Raw genomic sequence first — 17,475 nt, 5'->3', positions numbered from 1 at the left:
TGGCCAGTAGTTGTGGCAGCTCCTCACAGCTTCCCAGCTGAGAGCGCCTGCTAAGGTAGATACTGCAGTGCTCTCTACCAGTGTCCGTGTCACGAATGCCTAGGTTCTTCCTTTTCCTTATGTTAGGCATGAATGTGCCTCGTGGCATCTACAGATTTTGCAGCCCTCACTTTAGTTCTGAGGCATTTAATCTGGAAATTGGACTGCTGGGCTGGAAATGCTTCAGTTCAGACACCTGTACCCTGCTGGCTGCTCCTTCTCCCTCTGCTGTAGGTAATTGTGAAGGAGTCCTGTAAGGTACTGCTGATAGCTTGTAGTAGCATTCTCCCCTATGATTCCTGTGGCCTCGCTTTTAATATTTAATTGCCAAGAGGCATGAGCTTTCCTATTTTTTTCCTGCCCCAACAAAGTCATCCCAAGGCAAGGAATCCCAAGGCAAACACGGTAGCTATTAGAAGGAGAGAGGTTGCAGCAGATTAAATTCCCTATGGTGTATATGCAGGACAAGAAGATTTGGAAACCATGTAATGTGTGTTGCACAAGTACGGGAGTATTCTGACTGGTCAACTTGTCATTCTTAGTGGTATGTGAGAAACAGAAGGAAGGGATTAACTTAGCTAACAGTCGGACTCCTGGCAATTCTTAATGTGCAACGTTGGCTTACGTGTGCATATTTATATCGCTGCCTTAAGGCTTGGGAAGTGGGGAGGCCAGGGAGGAACATGTGGTTCTGAAGCACGTATTGTGGCAAAAGGTCATGGCTGAGCTGCGACTTTGCTTTACTGAACGTGGGGTTTACTTGGGCTTTGTCTAATCAGAAAGATTTTAAAGCAGCCTGAAAACTTTGTTTGGTTTTGAGGTGTTGGTAAAATAAAAGATATAAAGATTTCCGGCCTTTTGGCAATTCTGTTTTGTGGCCCATATAGAAGGCAATCTCTGGAAAAACTTTCCAGATATAGGAATACAATAGGATAGGATATAGGATTGGATAGGCCCTGTTACTGAGCTCTGACATTGGCAGTGTCACATATTTATTTCTCAGTGAGATGGATGTCTGTAGCACCAAAATAAAAGTACATTTAGCATTTACTCTAGTGACAAGTGTTTGTTATCTGTGAATTACTACACCTTAGTTCAAGCAATAGAGGTACTGGTTTTCATTAAATTTGACTACAACTGGAAAATACTCTTTTTCCTGCCTTCCTTCCCACTTTTTTGACCTAGATAATAAAGTGAAGTACCAGGAATGCAAACAAAGATAACACTATGTAAAAAACCTTTTGCAGACTGATGGACAATTAAGATGCCTGTAGAAAAGGTTTTTAAGAAAGCCAGTATTCTGTTCTGATGTCCTCTGATGTAACTGTCAGATTGCATCGAAGTCAGGTTTTTGGCTCCAGTTATTGTTGGGTTAAGTTCTTGGTCCCTGTGTTTTAAGTTGTTTTCCTAGGCCAGAGGAAGAGGATGGACTAAAGTATTTCCTGACTATTTGTTGCATATGAACATCTCCATTGGTGAAAAAATTAAAAATATTTTAACTTTTGAACTGTTCATGTTTTCAGTTTGCAAGGCACATGGAGTATTCTGGGTAGAGGTGAAGCAACTGTGGTTTGAGGTCCTGTGTGGGTCTATGACTTGGAGCTGCTGGGATTAACCATTCTTTGGTTTTGTTTTCTGCACTAACCAACCCGTTCATGCAGCTGAGAGTACAATTCTTGAAGAGTGACCAGCCTCTGCTTCCAAAGCAGGTTTATTTTTCCCTGTAATCGTAAAACATGTACTCTTACTTTCTTCTAGCTTAAAACTAGAGACCGATATATTAATAGCCTGAAGAAGAAATGCCAGAAGGAGTCTGAGCAAAACAAAGAAAAACAAAGACGAATTGAAACCTTAGAAAAATATCTGGCTGACCTACCAACGCTGGATGATATAGAAGGGCAGACTAAACAGGTAAGATAAAGGGAGTTTGTTTTACATTTTAAAAATACAAGTAAGCTCCCTAATATCTGTTGTCAAATCCTTTACTGTTTCAACATAGATTTTTTTCCCCCTATCTGTTTAGGAAGAGAAGTATTTCAATAGTTTAGAAAGCACTGTAGCTATTAGGGATTCACGTACTCAGATAAGTGAAATGGGCCTAAGATTATACAGAAGGTAACTGCAAGGCCTTCTGCTAACATGGCATCATGTCTGACTAACGTACCTGTGTTAGCTGCAAATTTTAGAAGAGAAGAACAAGCAACTTCAGGAAACTATGACTGAGTTGGAAAAGAAGCTCGGAGAGGCCCGATCGCAGTGCAGAGAGAGAGAATTGCAACTGGTGTGTCAGAAGAAAAAAGAAAAAGAACTGGTCACAACAGTACAGAGGTATGAACAGTTGCTTGGGCTGTGCCCTGAAACGGGTGTACTTTCCCACCTGATGTCAAGACCTAATGTTATTGGCACTTTTAGTCTATTATAATGCTAATGATTTTTTGTGACATAAATACATTGCTGTGCAGAACGACAGCATAATGCAATAGAAAATCCAACAAGATTTTTATTTATGTCAAGTTGCAAGTAATACCACAGAAAAGAGTCGTCTGCCTAGGACAATCTTCACTATCGTTCTTTAAAGATGTGGGACACTGCTGCAATGGCATTGTAGGCTGCTACCAGAGAGAGGACATAAGCATGTGCAGCAAAGGGGCATTGTATAGAAGCTGTCAGCACTCACTATTTGATAAGTAATCCTGTCACAAGCTGTGGAAAAGCTCCCTGGATATTGGCTGATGGGTATATCAGGGAAGGGTCAAAGATTTAAATAACTGTAGCTGTTTCTTACATTTTCACTGAGGGTCGGGGTATTTACAGGGAGATTTAGCGGTAGCTAATCAGCTGTCATTGAACTTGCATAACTATAAAAAAAACAAATGGGGCAGACATCCACGAGAACATTCCAGTTGAGACTGTGGTACATTTTAGATCAGGGGAGCTACTTAAACACTTATTTTTAAAAAAAGGGGGAGGAGGGAAGGAGGGGAATCATTTTTAATAATTTATGTGCATGTTACTACAGTTCACTCTCCCTCCATTGGGTAAAGGTGCATGCCACAGGAGTCTGAAAGTGTTTCCATGATGAAAGGCAAGCCGGTTGGGACACCTTGCCAGCCAAATTGTTGACGCATTGTTTCCATCTTACCAATGAAAGGCCTTTTTTCTTCATGCCCTTGTAATCTGGAAGGGGGATCATTTTGTCTTTTCTGAAAGCCTACACATAGTTGAGGTGGCCTTTGGTTTCTAAATTAGACAGCAAGATTAACACTAATAAAATGTATTTCCTTTCTGAGAGAAGTTGAGCAGGCAAAGGCTCTGGCTACACCTAGGAGCTTGAGTTGAGCTGCAGAGGGTCTGAAGGCCATGCCCTTGTGTGGGAGCAGCTGGCAGGGGTGGCTTTATGCTCCCCCTTACAAGTCACACAGGGCACGAAGGATCGGCGACCGGTACTCGGTGCAACCTCCGGTTCTGGACTCCGTTTTGAGTTGTGCGTGCCCCAGTGACAGAGTCCGATTCTAAAGCTCCTGTAACTTTGAGAGATTCGAAGACTCCTCTGATCCATGCTGGTTCTGGCTTTGCCTCCCACAGTAGCACAGAGCAGCTGTGAACACCACAAAGCTTTTCTTTGCTCCTCCCTGCCCTCTCTCCCTCTGCTGTACTGCTGGAGCTGTGCCTTTTGGGAGATGGAGCGCAGAATCTGGCCCATAAAACCATTCCTGCATGAATCTCTTCTTGTCAGTGCTACGGTAACTTCAGTAGCATCATTCATCCACTGTTGGTTTGCTCATTCGTAAGGCTGGATTCTGCTAGGTACAGTTTACAGTTCTGGTTGGAAGATGGTGCAACTTTCTAATTTTTTGCTAGAACACACAGTCTGTCTGGTTTCTGTCAGTGCACTTAATTTTTCTTTCATGTTGAATGGCAGTTTACAACAGAAAGTAGAAAAATGCCTGGAGGATGGTATTCGCCTTCCCATGTTGGACACAAAACAGCTTCAGAGTGAGAATGAATGTCTCAAAGAAAAGAATGAGAAAGCCAGTAAGGTTAGTCTGCAAATGATCTGTTGGTGGCATCTTTAACCTTGAGTCTCGCCTTTCCTTATTTTTTTACTTTAGAAACAAATATCTCACTAAAGAATCACACATTTGTTGCTAATTCACATTTCTTTTCAATATCTGTCTGTTTCTGTTCAGTATGTTTCTTTTGCATGAATTTCTTGTTCTATCAGAGTTAAACTCTGTCATTTACGTTTTCAAAGATTCCATTTAAAACCTATGGCTACACACCTGTAAGCTGATTCTTAAAAAACGATCTGAAGAGATTCAAGCCTTTTAAATGACTCAATTTTATATTCTAGGTCATAGACAATCAACAAAATCAGATAGCTGGACTGATTTTAGACATGCAGGTAAGAAAGCGTGTATATATTCTGTTGTTTATTCTTTACATTTTTAGTTCATAAAGATAACATTACTGAAGTTGAATTTTGTCCTTTTATCTTGCCGAATAGGAGGCAAAGGTAGAAATGCCAAGAACTTAATCTTATGGCCTGTAGTTGACCTGTGTTCTCTTGCAGGCTCATGATGTATTGATTATTGATGTTTGTATAGTTTAGCACTTTGCTGGTACTCATCATAAAGTGAGAAGCTGTTGCAATGTAGAATCCTTATTCTGCTGGTCTAGTGGATGTCATATCAGAACTGCCTGTTTCAAGTGTGAGGACTGCCTCTGTAAGTAGCAGTGAAGCCTCTCATCAAACTTCGGGGTTCAGATGATCATCCAAAATACAAAAAGTGATACTGATTAGGAGCTTCACTGCTGAGATCCTTAGTAGAGACAGGTGCCTTTCTAAACCATACCACCTCATATTTCACATCATTTAAGCAGATTCCTGTTCAACTGGTTTCTGACAACGTCACTCACTTAGATATCTTAACTCTCTTGGCCGATTTTAGGCACCTAGCTTGGAGCCAAGGGTTTTTCAAGCCAGCAGAGGTTGTCAGCTAGCAGTCAGTTGCAGCTCTGTGGATTGGATTAACACATCAGGCTCCTGAGACTTTAAAGTTACCTAGTGATCACCAGTATTTGTTGTGGAGAAAAGGAAACATTATACAGGTTATAGGAAAGAAAGTATGACTTGCTCTAGAAAAAGCTGAGCATTTAAAAAAACAGATAAACATCTGTTTTCAGCAAATACTGAAGCCAAATTCAATAAATTCTAGTTTCTGCATTCTTCTTCTAGACTGTTGTTTGTCTCCACATTTTTTGCTTCCTTGCCCTCCAGAGAGAATGAGGTTACAGGGTTGTCCCTTGAGAATGAAGAAGGTGCTTCTGCTTTGGCTCTGTGTACATTAGGTTTGGAAGAACAACAAAATGGTAGTAAACAATCAGCTGAATGCCTGCTCCTTCTGAAGTGAAAGGGAGCACTCTATGGAGCTAGAATCCAAATAATGAAGAGATACAAAGAAAGAACGTGCTTTCTTATTTCCACTTTGCACACTGGAGCCAAGTTTGCTTGTTTATAGCTATTGAAAGTAAATTGTCTTCCACCATTAAGTTGCTTCCTTTCTCTACCATGCAGGTAAATAGCAGGCCTGATTGCTGTCGACAACCATATTTTTGCTCGATTAAATTACAGTGCACTAAATACATCTGTAGAGAAGCAATAGGGGAATTTAAGTTGCAACACAACATGCGTCTGTTAACTGAAAAGCAAAATCAATAATTTAAAATTCTCTAGGTTTGAAGAAGACAAAATTGATCAAATTGAGATGTTTTCACAGAGCAGCCTGTTATATGCAAAAATTGTGACACAGGCAAATGTCATTCCAGATATTTCATAATTTAAAAAAAAAAAAAAAAAGTTCAAATTGAACTCCATAATCTTCCTGAGGTTCTCTGTCCCTGTTTGTAGTTTAGTTAAGATTATGTACATACATATTAGGTGTATATGTTGTGCTTATAAGAAATTTGCACAACTTATCTAGATGTATTATCACCAGCCTAGATCTCTTCATAATTCCTAAACTTTCTGATCTTTTTCTCTCCATCACTTTTAACTTGAGACTAGTGGTCTTTGTGGAGCCTAGTGATCTTTGTGCATGTTTATACAGATGGCTGTTTTGTGTGCTTAGTCTGAAGTGACTTCAGGGAGCTGCGACCGGGAAATGCTGAGTAGTTGTGACAGTCTCTGAACAGAGTAGTGGTCTGTTCTCCAGGACTTTCTCTTAGTTTTCCTTTTTTGAGGTAATTTATATAAGGACAGAAAATAAGGTTTGAAAATGGTGTGAGCCTTCAAATTACTTGTAGACTACAACAGCTTCTTTGTATCCTTGATCTCCCTGGTCTTCCACATTTGTTCCCTGGTGGTGTGGTTTAACCCCAGCCAGTAACTAAGCTCCACGCAGCTGCCCACTTACACCACCACCCCCCCCCCCGCAGTGGGATGGGGGAGAGAATCAGAAGGAAAAAGGTAAAACTCGTGGGTTGAGATAAGAACAGTTTAATAGAACAGAAAGGAAGACACTAATAATGATAATAATAACAATAATAAGATGACAATAATAATAATAAAAAAAGATTTGAATATATAAACCAAGTGATGCACAGTGCAATTGCTCACCACTCGCTGAGCGATGCCCAGTTAGTTCCCGAGCAGTGATCCCCCAGGCCAGCTCCCCCCAGTTGGGCATGATGTCCCATGGTCTGGAATACCCCTTTGGCCAGTTTGGGTCAGCTGTCCTGGCTGTGTCCCCTCCCAACTTCTTGTGCCCCTCCAGCCTTCTTGCTGGCTGGGCATGAGAAGCTGAAAAATCCTTGACTTAGTCTAAACACTACTTAGCAACAACTGAAAACATCAGTGTTATCAACATTCTTCTCATACTGAATCCAATACATAGCACTATACCAGCTACTAGAAAGAAAATTAACTCTATCCCAGCCAGAACCAGGACACCTGGGAAGCACTGAAAATTAGTTCATTAGAAACTGAAATCCCTTGTTGGCACAGAGATGTAATTTATCTTCAGCTCAGAAGATCTCATTTTCTTCCCTGTCTTCTGCCACATTGTAAACTTATGCTTGAGAATGTATTTCAGTTCATTGTTTTTAACCTGCAAGCTGAAAGCGAAGAAGTTCTCTTTCATACAGCAGTGCATGAAGCAGTACTAGTTCCTATTTGCTCATAATTGTGGTGGAATGATTTTGATCTTCCTTGTATGGTTTTGCTTGGTTGATTTGCTCTCCTGAGTGTGCAGGATTAAAATTCTGGTTGGTCTTAACAAGATGTCATGCTGCATATATAGTTCATTTTCAGAAAGAGAAAAATTATAGAGGAGAGCAGTGTTGAAAAAAATCCGTACTTACATGATTAATTTAGATAGTACAAATTAAACATTTTTTGGTATTAAAAATAAAAAAAAGACAGTAGAAATAAGTCAGATTGTATGATGCCTGTGTTACCCAAAGTACATCTGTCAATCCTGTCAGTCACAATAAACCCAAACTGTGCCAGGCTGGGAGTAATGCCACAAAATTGTAACTTTGGAAAGCATATGGAAAAATTAAGGGTGAAGTGCAGAGGACTCGTAGCGCTATGAACAACTGGGAAGTCATAGCACTGTGGGCTCAGCCAAGCCGGTAAGCACATGTGCTTTTTCTGAGCTTTAAGGTTAGGGAAGCAGAGAATGATAGATGTTAGGTGTATCGTTTAGAAATAAACACTGATTTCCACTTCTAGTAGTTCCTGTTAAACGGTGTAACTCATGAACTGAGCATTTGGACATTATTTGGAATATTCTAGAAGTTGTTTTTGGAGTAGTTTGCACAGTCATGTAAGTTTTATGGCAGATGTAGTTCTGAAGATACACTGGAGAAGATAATATTTCTGAACCTGTCTTTCCTACCACCTGCTCACCCTCAGGAAGGCTGCACAGACAAACCTTTAATGTCTGGCGTTGACACAAACGTGAAATGTCTAAGTGGTAGTACTGATGCACGTATCGTAATTGGGGCTCTGGGTGTCCCTGAAGTTGCTCATCGTCCAAGACTATTAAAATTTGAAGATACTTGGAGCTGGGAGGGTGTTTTGGGCACCTGCACTGCCCTGTTTTCCTCCTCCTCCTCCTTCCGAAGCTGCATCTGTTTGGCTGCTGCCACAGCCGGAGCAAGAGGGACCTTCGGTCTGACCCAATATGGCTATTTTTCTCAGTAGGTAATGTTTTTAAAAAACTGAAGTTCAACACCACTGCGGTTTCTGCTCATCTGCAAGCCCGACAAAGGAAATGCCTGCAGCGGGATATTTCCTGCCCTCTCCCAGCCCGGGGAGTTTCCTCTGACGTGGGGCAGGGCTCTCTTTCTTCCTCCTCTTCCTCCCACTGGAGTGGGAAGCTGTGCTTTCTCGCACGGCTTATCTTTAGGATGCACGTTGTTACTTCAGCGCTTCCTTTTGAGGGGCACAGTGTGGGTGAACTGAGAAGCACGTTGGTCAAGCGTGTGAAAATGGTTTTAAAAACAAGTAGTCATTTCCAGGTTCTGCCTGCTGATTCTTATTAATTACATGAAAATGAAGTGTGGGGTTTTTTTAGTCCATATTAAGTGTGTAAATTTTAGCATCGTTGTCTTCCAGTTTTTCAAAGGGTATGAGAATACACTTGTGCAGTGTTGAGCTGAATGCATTGGGAAATTTTGTCAAGGCTGCCCACCTCCCATGAATGGGGCCAGGCCATTAAAAACTCCACTCTGTGTTGGCCCTGGCCTTACCTCCCATTACTCCCTGCCTTCTCATCAGCACTAATAATTCTTACAGCTGGCAAGTCAATTAAGTGGCTTGTCATCCACTCGGTAGGCCACACACATGGTAAAAGGCAGACCTGTGTACAGACAGTGTCTCCCATGTGCTACAGTCCTCAGTGCTGGTACCCTGAAAGTTCTATTCTTCACGTATCTTAGGAATAACTCTCACAAGAGTAAATTTGGCTTCTTTTCCAAAGCTAAATTATTTTACTAAGACCCCAAAACCAACATACCTTGATATAATTTGCTGTGGTTCTGTCAAGTGGGGAGCTTGGGCTTTTTCTGTCTTTGAATAGGGTTGCAGAATCATAGTGCAGCAATTTAAACATATTTTTTACTAAAGAGTGACTTCGGTCTTTCTATAACATTTTATTTAAGCTACCACATAGAATTCCCTGAGAGAGAGTTCTCTGCTTTGGAAGAAGAATCTTTAGGATTGTTGCTACAGAGATTCAAGAAAAAAACATTCTTCTGGGACAGTGTAATTCCATAAATCGAGAGCCATTGGTTTGTGAAATGCTCCTTCTCCTCCCCCCATCATGGTCTCTGGTTCCACTCTGTGGAAGGTTACAATCAAAACTGTGCCAAGGCATGCACTGTTGTTACCAGTGCTCCAGCTGTATTTTGAGCATGATGGGATCGGATTTGCATCTTATAATTGAAATTCGGCAACAGGTTTTACATACCAATGTGCTGAGCTAGGGATGGAGATGACACTTTATATGCGCTGTGCTAGCACAGCATTGGATTTGTGAGTAATACCATTAATGACAAAAGAGGATTTTTTTCTTCATGAAAGATGAAAAGATCTCTCTGTTTAAAGCATCAGGAGTTTTATATAATCACTCTTCATTGTTATTAGTATTCTGGTAAGATGGTTTGAATATTCCTCTTTCTGAATTTTGCCAGATGACCTTGAAAGACATATCTACAGACCTAAAAGCCAACTAGTGGAATAAATACGAGTGCATTTAACAACAAAGACATCTGTGGTCATGCTGAATTCACCCCCAAAAATCCACTTCGGAAAGATCTCATGATTCCTCAGTTTCAACTCTGTAGGTGAAAACTAGGGAACTGACAGCAGCTGATTCCATGTTGCAGCAGTTGTTTGTTTGTTGCTGCTTGTCCCTGATCAGGACGTCAGGCATGGAAAGCTCCAATACTCAAGTGCAACAGCATCCTAGAAATTTGCTATTTACATTATTGAAAACAGTAATTACTATATCTGTTAAAAATGACACTATCAACTACAAATGAGTTACTGCAGTTGTTTTTTCAGCACATTAGAGTTGTATAGATTGTTCTGTCTTGTGTGTGAATGGTTTTAAAGAGGCTGCTGCTCTGTATCAACTGTCAAAGGTTTTCTTCTCAGCTGTGTAGAAGGCGAGGTGAATTCTGTGATATGAAAGGTGGTAGGAAGTCCTGCCATAGTCTCTGTTGAAAGTAAAGGCCAAAAAAAATCTTCAGTTACAACTTGGAATTGCACAAATGAAGCTTGGTTGTCATTAATCTGCTGTGAAATTGTTTGGTTAGAATAAACACTATTGCACGGTTATTTTAAACTTCATGCATTCCACATTGGAGAAAGGGTTTGCATACATACCGTCTTTTTGTTTCCAAATAGATAGTGCTTATTTAAAGGGTTTCACTGATATTTGGAATAGCTGTGTTAGTGTACAGAGAGCTGTTGGAGTCCAGTTGAGCATTACCAGGTGGAACATGGTAGAAAATAAAAAATGAAGAATTCCTACAAAAACAATAAATAACTGAAACTTAGTAATTTACTGAGGATGCATTTTTTTGTCAGTGCTAATATAAAGTATGAAAATGTAAATCATAACCTGTGTTTTCATTCACTTTAGTCTATGCAAGAGAAGCTTTTGCAAGAAAAGCTGATCGTTCAGAAGATGACGAATGAGCTTGAAGAAAAGGAAAGGAATATAGAGCAGTTAAATAAAACTCTCTCTGAAGTAAGTAAAAACTTCAGTAACCCAATCCCTGACCACACCAACTGGGAAGAACCTTATAGAATGATCATGAGATCCCATGGTAGGGCTCTATGAGCTTAATTACATATTTGACTGTGCTGGCTACTATGCAGACATAAAATAGATACCATCCCTACCTCAAGAAGTGAGAACTTCAAGGGTGAAGGCCGCTAATGAATGGTGACATTCTTTGGAGGGGTACAGAAATATTGATTATATATACAGAAATTAATTATTTTTAATTATATTGTTTGTGGTTTGAAACAGGAAACTTTCTGCTACAGTGCATGCTGCAGACTAACTTGCTGCTTTTTCCCCATTTACTTTTCACAAAGAACCAAAGACTGATGGAAGAGAATGCCTGCCTGAAGGAGCAAATGCGGCAGGTGGAGCAGTCCCGGCAGCCAGTATCTGAGAAGATGCCTATAGCAGACCAGTTGTTCAAGGAAATGTCCCATTGCTTGTTTGACTTGAAAGCACTGTGCAGTATTCTTACCCAGAGAGCTCAGGGCAAGGAGCCTAACCTTTCCTTACTGCTGGGAATCAGATGTAAGTGATGTTGTCATTCCAATGCTTAATAGTGTTTTGACACAGAGGAATTAAGCGGTGCTCGAACTTGCTAGCTGGACAGGCCAGTGTCCCCCTTTGCTGTGCAACTGGAGCAGCTGTGCGTGAGCCGTGCTCCTGGAGCACTCTGGAAAAGCTGGGCTTTTAGTGCACCTGGGCCACTAAATGCATATGACTACACAGGTCCTTGCCAAGTCAGGAGAGGAGGTAGCTGGCTCTTCATATGGACCTGATCATGGATATGTTCACCCCACTAGAAAAGAAGGGTGTGTAGCCAGGTGTCCATCCCTCCTGAGACATGCTGCAGTCACCCTGACGGTTAAGGGGTGCTTTTCTGTCAAACGTGTTCTGCCCTATAAACTCATGGTGAGGGAGGTGAGACATAAGCAGGCCTGGTGTGGCTACATCACATGTTTTTGTTTTAAAGCCCTTGGGGTCAAGTGGTAGGAATGTACATCTACTGTTTGAACATGTATATGTCTGGTTTCAGGGGTGGTGGTGGGTGTATCTGTGTGGATTAGATAAGCCTAGTGCCAGGCAACTTCGTGTCCAGTACTGTTAATGGCACATCTAGTCTTCAGCACCTACTAAGCTGTTAAATTTAACCGGGAAATGAGAAGCACGCCCTAAAGCCGGTCAGACAAAGCTTCAGTGTAGTGAGTTTGTGTTAGGTCTTGTCTTTTAACAAGCTTAATAAACAATTACTTTTTTTTTTTTTACCTGAAACTATCATACTCTTTTGTTTTCTGAATGTTAATTAGAATTAATCAGATAGACTGGTTGCTGAACTGGACCATCAGCAAGGTAGAAAAGTAACAGTATAGTGTCCTGTGCAGCAAGAGCTACTATATGCCACATAGATTCATCTGCACTGTAACCCCCTGAAGTAGCGGAGAGTGCAGCATATGCCAATCTGAAAGTCCACGAGACCGTCATCAGCCAGCAGGATGAATAGTGCAGCATATCTGTAGTACTATCTCACCATCATAGATTGGGCTCATTTCCCAAGCCCTCATATCCATTTTTTTCTGAGTGGTTATAGAAACCTCCAAAATTTCTAGGAAATGCTGTTCTGCCCAGTTTTTTCCTGCTGTTGAGATCCATCAGACTTTAGCAAGTCTAGATCTTGGTGCAAACAGAAAAACATGTCTTTCAGAGAAGCACTGATGGGCTCTGAATTGACTTTAAGTTCACAGGGTACCACATGTTGTTGGCTTTTCATCATACTACGGCATGATTTGTCTTGATGTAATTAAGTGAAAGTGACCTACCCCTTATTTCAAAGGGGAGTGACTAGTTCAAGTATTCACAGAGCACAGTTGCTAGAGCTTTAACCTTGGGTGTTGTTTTTCGTAGCACTGAGCTGTTCAGCTGAAGAGAATGAGAATTACCACAGCACAGAAACACTTTCGAAGAAGCTCTTGGACGTTTGTCAGTTACGAAAGGATATTGATGAATTAAGGACTATAATGTCGGACCGTTATGCTCAGGACATGGGGGACAATTGCATTACTCAATGACAACATTTCATCTAGTAGCAAATGACTTATTAAATGCTGCTGTGTCACAGGTCTTTGCATTTCTATTAAGGAGCCATATTGGAAGACTGCAAATAGCGCCGCACGTGCATCTCTCTGAAGATTGTGCATATTTTAACTTGGGAGTCTGGTGGGGAGAGCAGAGTCATCATTTGAACAGAGTGGTACAAAGTACAAGAAAACTTTTCTCCAAACTACTGAATGTAGGAGTAAACTGTGAAGAATGATTCAGTTGGATACTCTGTTTCCTTCATTAGGTCTCATTTTATTACTTCACCTAGTTTCTGGAATCAGAGCATCAAAACAGCCGTGCTGCTACTCTCTCAGTCCTTTCCTTCATCAAGGGTTTGTATGGCATTATCTGTGTTCTGAAATTAGAGCAGATGGTCGAAGGATCTATAGCTGTATGTGGTGAAATTGGAGGCTTCTGCAACTGCACTTCACTCTAAGAATTGCAATTGGAGCACTACAAAAAGTAGTTGCTCTTCAAGTTGCCTAAAAAATTTGATACAGGAAAGATGTTGGTTTTAGTAATAGGTGTCTAGCTTGTTTGCCCAATAGCAGAAGAAAACCAAGTTTTAACAACTTTATGCAAATGAAGTCCATAAAATATAGCACTATCAAATTGTTTTAAGCACTCTCACATTGCAGTAAGAAGTTTCAGTAATACGAAGTCTGTGACAAACCCAGAGAAGCTGGAAGGCATGAAACTGCAGCATAGTATATGGCTGTCAGGGGAGGAAAAAAAAAAAAAAGACTCTATTTTAGTGTTAGGTCATCTCCATTTTAAAATGTGGCTGGTCTGTGTTCCATTCCTGAAGGCCTCTGATGAGGTTGTGAACCACCTCAATTGTTTTTTACCACAGCTACAAAACGGGTGTTTGGCACTTGGCAAAATCAGGGCTCAGAACAGAATGTTTCCACGTAGCAGTATTAAGTACTCGGTTATCTGAGGACTGCAAAATTTTCCACGTTGTTTGGGAATTCTTAATTTCTCCATTTATGTAGGAAGCAATTACAGTAAAAAATAAGATCATGTTCCATGGTTTATTCAGCGAGTGTCACTTGGCAGTGGCGTTTCACTCCTGTGGGACAGATGACATTAATGCTTCTAATTTCCTGGAACATTACTGCAAGTTAACTACACAGTTATGCATGGTGTAAAATAGTATTTAACTGAAGAAAACGGAAAACTTGCAAAGAGCAAACACACTCTCAAATCACGCTGTTAAGAAAATACATGAGCATCAGTTACATATATGGTATTAAAAGGAAGTTTCAAATGACTAAGGTGCAAGCCAGTCAACTGACTCGTAGTGTGGATAACAGCAGAAATCTCTTAGAAAGCTTAGTGGTTAGAACCAAGTAAATTCTAGGGTAACATTTCTATGGCAAAAGTGTTAGTATCTTCAGTTCTCTGATTATATTTATGTTAATAGAAAAAAACGGTATAGCAATGTAGACTGGTTACCGGTTTTAACTTGGTGATGTTTTGCTTTCTGTTCGTTGTTAAACAGTTACCGTTAATGTTGTTTTTATAATTTAGTGATTTAATTTTTTTAGCTATATGGACTTATTTATTTGACAGTTTTCTCTATCCTGAACCTACACATGGACTAACTTGTGAAAAATAGTGTTGCTATTTGTGTTACTGCTACATGGTGTTTTCAGATAGATTAATCTGACTGGTTCAGCTCCTGTGAGCACTAAAACAGTGTCTAGATGAAATCTCAAGTGAAATTGCCCAGTGTCTCTACTTCAAGGTAAAAACCGAGGCAGTTTCATTTTAAATTTCTGTGTTCTTTCTGTAGGTTTGAAGGTGTACTGTTATACTAGTGCAAAACTGAAAACAAGGATCTTCACAGAAATGGGCTTACAGTCTCCTGTGGCTCTAACAGCATTGGCTTTCGTGACTAGGGCCTCAGCTCGTTCCTTTGGTGTAGTTCATCAGTTTTGTCCTTGCAGTGAAATAATAGTCTCCAGTTTATGGCATCTGTCTCATAACAGAATTCAACAATAACATTTCAGATAATAAAGTAGGTTGTTTCCTCTCTCCCTAATACTTGTAAGTCACACGTTATTATTTCCTTAGATGGAAATGTTGTACCTATAAAAAATTACCAAGCAACACATTTTTCTAAATTTGTTGGAAATAACAAGGAGTTTAATGGAGTGATTAGAGAGGAGCATGAGATTTTCTGAGTCACTTTGAACTATTAAGCTGGTCACTTGGCTGGTGTGCCTCCATTGTCCCTTCTGTTAAATGGTGATACTGTACTGCAGAGTTGAGATCAGTAATTTATATTTGCAAAGCACTTCAGGAGCTTTTATGCTCTTCGAGTATTAGTTGAAAGTCCCTCAGGAAGGAGGTCCCATTTTATTTCTAAGACTTTGATTGCAGTGCTGTAATCTTGCATTGTAATATTTTTATTACGGAACCTGTAATATTTATGTTGACTTTAAAGCACTTGATTTTAAAAAACCCTGAGTTTATCTGCCTCAGTCAAATTAAAGTAGGGAGGTAAATGATGGATGTATGAGCCAAAGATGCAGACTACCAATTGACTATCTATAGTGATACAGTATTTTGCTTTGATTTCTTAAAATTTGGCCTGTTGTAGTAGTAGCAGTTACTATATATGCATCAGTTTACAGATGCCTCTAAATGGAATAAGCTTTGTCTAAGATATGCATGATTGTTTAATTGGTTAAAATGTAGTGTGTGTGGTCTCAGCATATTTAATACAGAGTTGATTAATGAATGTTAGCAGTGGAATTGCTCAGATTTAGTCATGACAACTTTTTGCTGTAGCTATTAGACAATCTCAAGGGCTGAAAAACAACCGCTAAAGAATGGATACTGTGCCGTTCTGGCTGTCAGCAAGTTTGTACAGAAATTTTTTGTATAGTTTCAGATTGCATCTATACAATCCTTTAGAAGATATTTACAGTAACTACTGTATTCAAGAATGTATTTTGAAAAAGACTTGGAAAGTAACTGTCTTCGGACAAGCTATAGATGATGCTATGTATTTACTATATAGAAGTAACACAGCTCAGTTGTGTAAACGTGATTTAGGTTGCTAGCCTCAGCTGTGCAGCTTTGTAGTGCGATAGTTGTGTGGAACTGTGGAGATTGCTGTAACCACCCACTCGGGCTCTGGCATTCACAACTGCCGGTGGCCGTGAAGTCATTACAAGAGCTGAAAGTTTGTCCTTTTCACTTCAAAAGGTTTCCTTCCTTCCTTTGCCCTTGCTTGCCCGCCTTTTGTTTCAAACGGTTTTTTGGACGTTTTTCTTGCAGGGTAAGAGCACAAGGAAAGAAAGAAAGCAAACCCCTTCCTCCCTGACCTGCTGCCCTAGCCCAGGCAGTGACGGCACGCTGCAGTCTCTCCGCATGGGCATAGCTTGCTCCAGTTTTCCTCATCCTTATCAATGATGTCATGCAGGTGGAGTTGGAGGTATAATTGGGCTCTTCTCATTGACGTGATGAGCTCTGTCATGAGTGGGGAGAAGATCTTCTGAACTAATCTGCATTCTTACACTGCAAACAAATCAACGGTTATTATCTAAAGGGATGATCTATTCCGGTAGCTCATTAGCAATATTAATTCCACAGCTGCATACCTTTGTGCCTTTTTTGCCTGAAGTAAGTGTATATCCCCCTTGAACTTTAGATAAGTTGTTAGGATGCTGATGACTGCACCTTGTTTTCCTCTTACCTGCCGGTATTTTGTTTATAAGCTTTTGCAGTAAGAACTCTTGCGTAATGGCTAGAAACAGAAGTACTCTAAACTAGGTACTAGGTGTACACTTTGAATGTTAGGCTGGTTGTAGTATGCAGCTTTTTTCAATATGAAGCATGAGCAGGAAACTCAAATCATAATGTGTTTATTTTGTGTATATTAATTACAGTATATCATTAGTTCAGTGGGGAGGAGTGTCTGGAGCTATCTTTTAAAAGCACAGCTGACATATGTACTGGATCAGTCCCTGAAGACTGGTAGTTTTGTAAATTGGGTTCAATTTTTGAACTGCTCAGAATACCTCATATGTAAATAGAGTTGTCATGACTTAATCACAATGTGTTCATTGTAAAAAGTAAAGGAGCCACTGGCTGGCTCAGCTTTAGGCTTGTTGTTCTCGCCTCTTTTGTAATTTTTTTTAAAGTAGGGTTTACAGCTAGAATTTTGAATGCCAAAGTTCTATTTATTAAATAATAATAAAAGTTTTCATTGTTAATGACTGGTATTTTTCCACTGGAATTTGTTTGTTGATGTTTGGGATTTGTATCCACAGAGCAAAAATAAATTTTGTTACAAAAGTGATTTCTTCATGGTTCTCATTTGTCCAATATCTGGCATGTGACAGAAGCAACCAAAGCTGGACTAAGGGCAGGAGGCAAGAAAGGAATAGTGAAAGATCTTCCCAACACCCACCCCAGCTTCCCTTCAGTGGTCTGTAGTTCTGCCTGAATACCACCAGACTGAGCTCTCTTCCTGGCATTAATTTTTTTTAAAAAATCAAGGCCTTGATAGCAAAAATATTGT

General features: G+C 40.2%; 1 protein-coding gene across 1 annotated transcript in view; it reads left to right on the top strand.

Moving 5' to 3' along the window:
* The window catches only part of CEP85L (centrosomal protein 85 like), a 122,129-nt gene extending 104,913 nt beyond the window's left edge, over positions 1 to 17,216 (top strand). The window contains exons 7-13 of the mRNA XM_049817914.1: positions 1,798 to 1,950; positions 2,213 to 2,367; positions 3,962 to 4,079; positions 4,394 to 4,444; positions 10,695 to 10,802; positions 11,156 to 11,369; positions 12,744 to 17,216. Of these exons, the coding sequence (XP_049673871.1) occupies positions 1,798 to 1,950; positions 2,213 to 2,367; positions 3,962 to 4,079; positions 4,394 to 4,444; positions 10,695 to 10,802; positions 11,156 to 11,369; positions 12,744 to 12,907 (963 nt within the window). The 3' untranslated portion in view covers positions 12,908 to 17,216. The remainder of the gene's footprint in view (positions 1 to 1,797; positions 1,951 to 2,212; positions 2,368 to 3,961; positions 4,080 to 4,393; positions 4,445 to 10,694; positions 10,803 to 11,155; positions 11,370 to 12,743) is intronic.
* The last annotated feature ends 259 nt before the right edge of the window (positions 17,217 to 17,475 follow it).

Source organism: Accipiter gentilis, chromosome 15, assembly GCF_929443795.1.
Source record: "Accipiter gentilis chromosome 15, bAccGen1.1, whole genome shotgun sequence".
NCBI classification, from domain to species: Eukaryota; Metazoa; Chordata; class Aves; order Accipitriformes; family Accipitridae; genus Astur; species Astur gentilis.
Note: the sequence above shows the minus strand (reverse complement) of the source record. Positions and strands in the feature narration are given on the sequence as shown.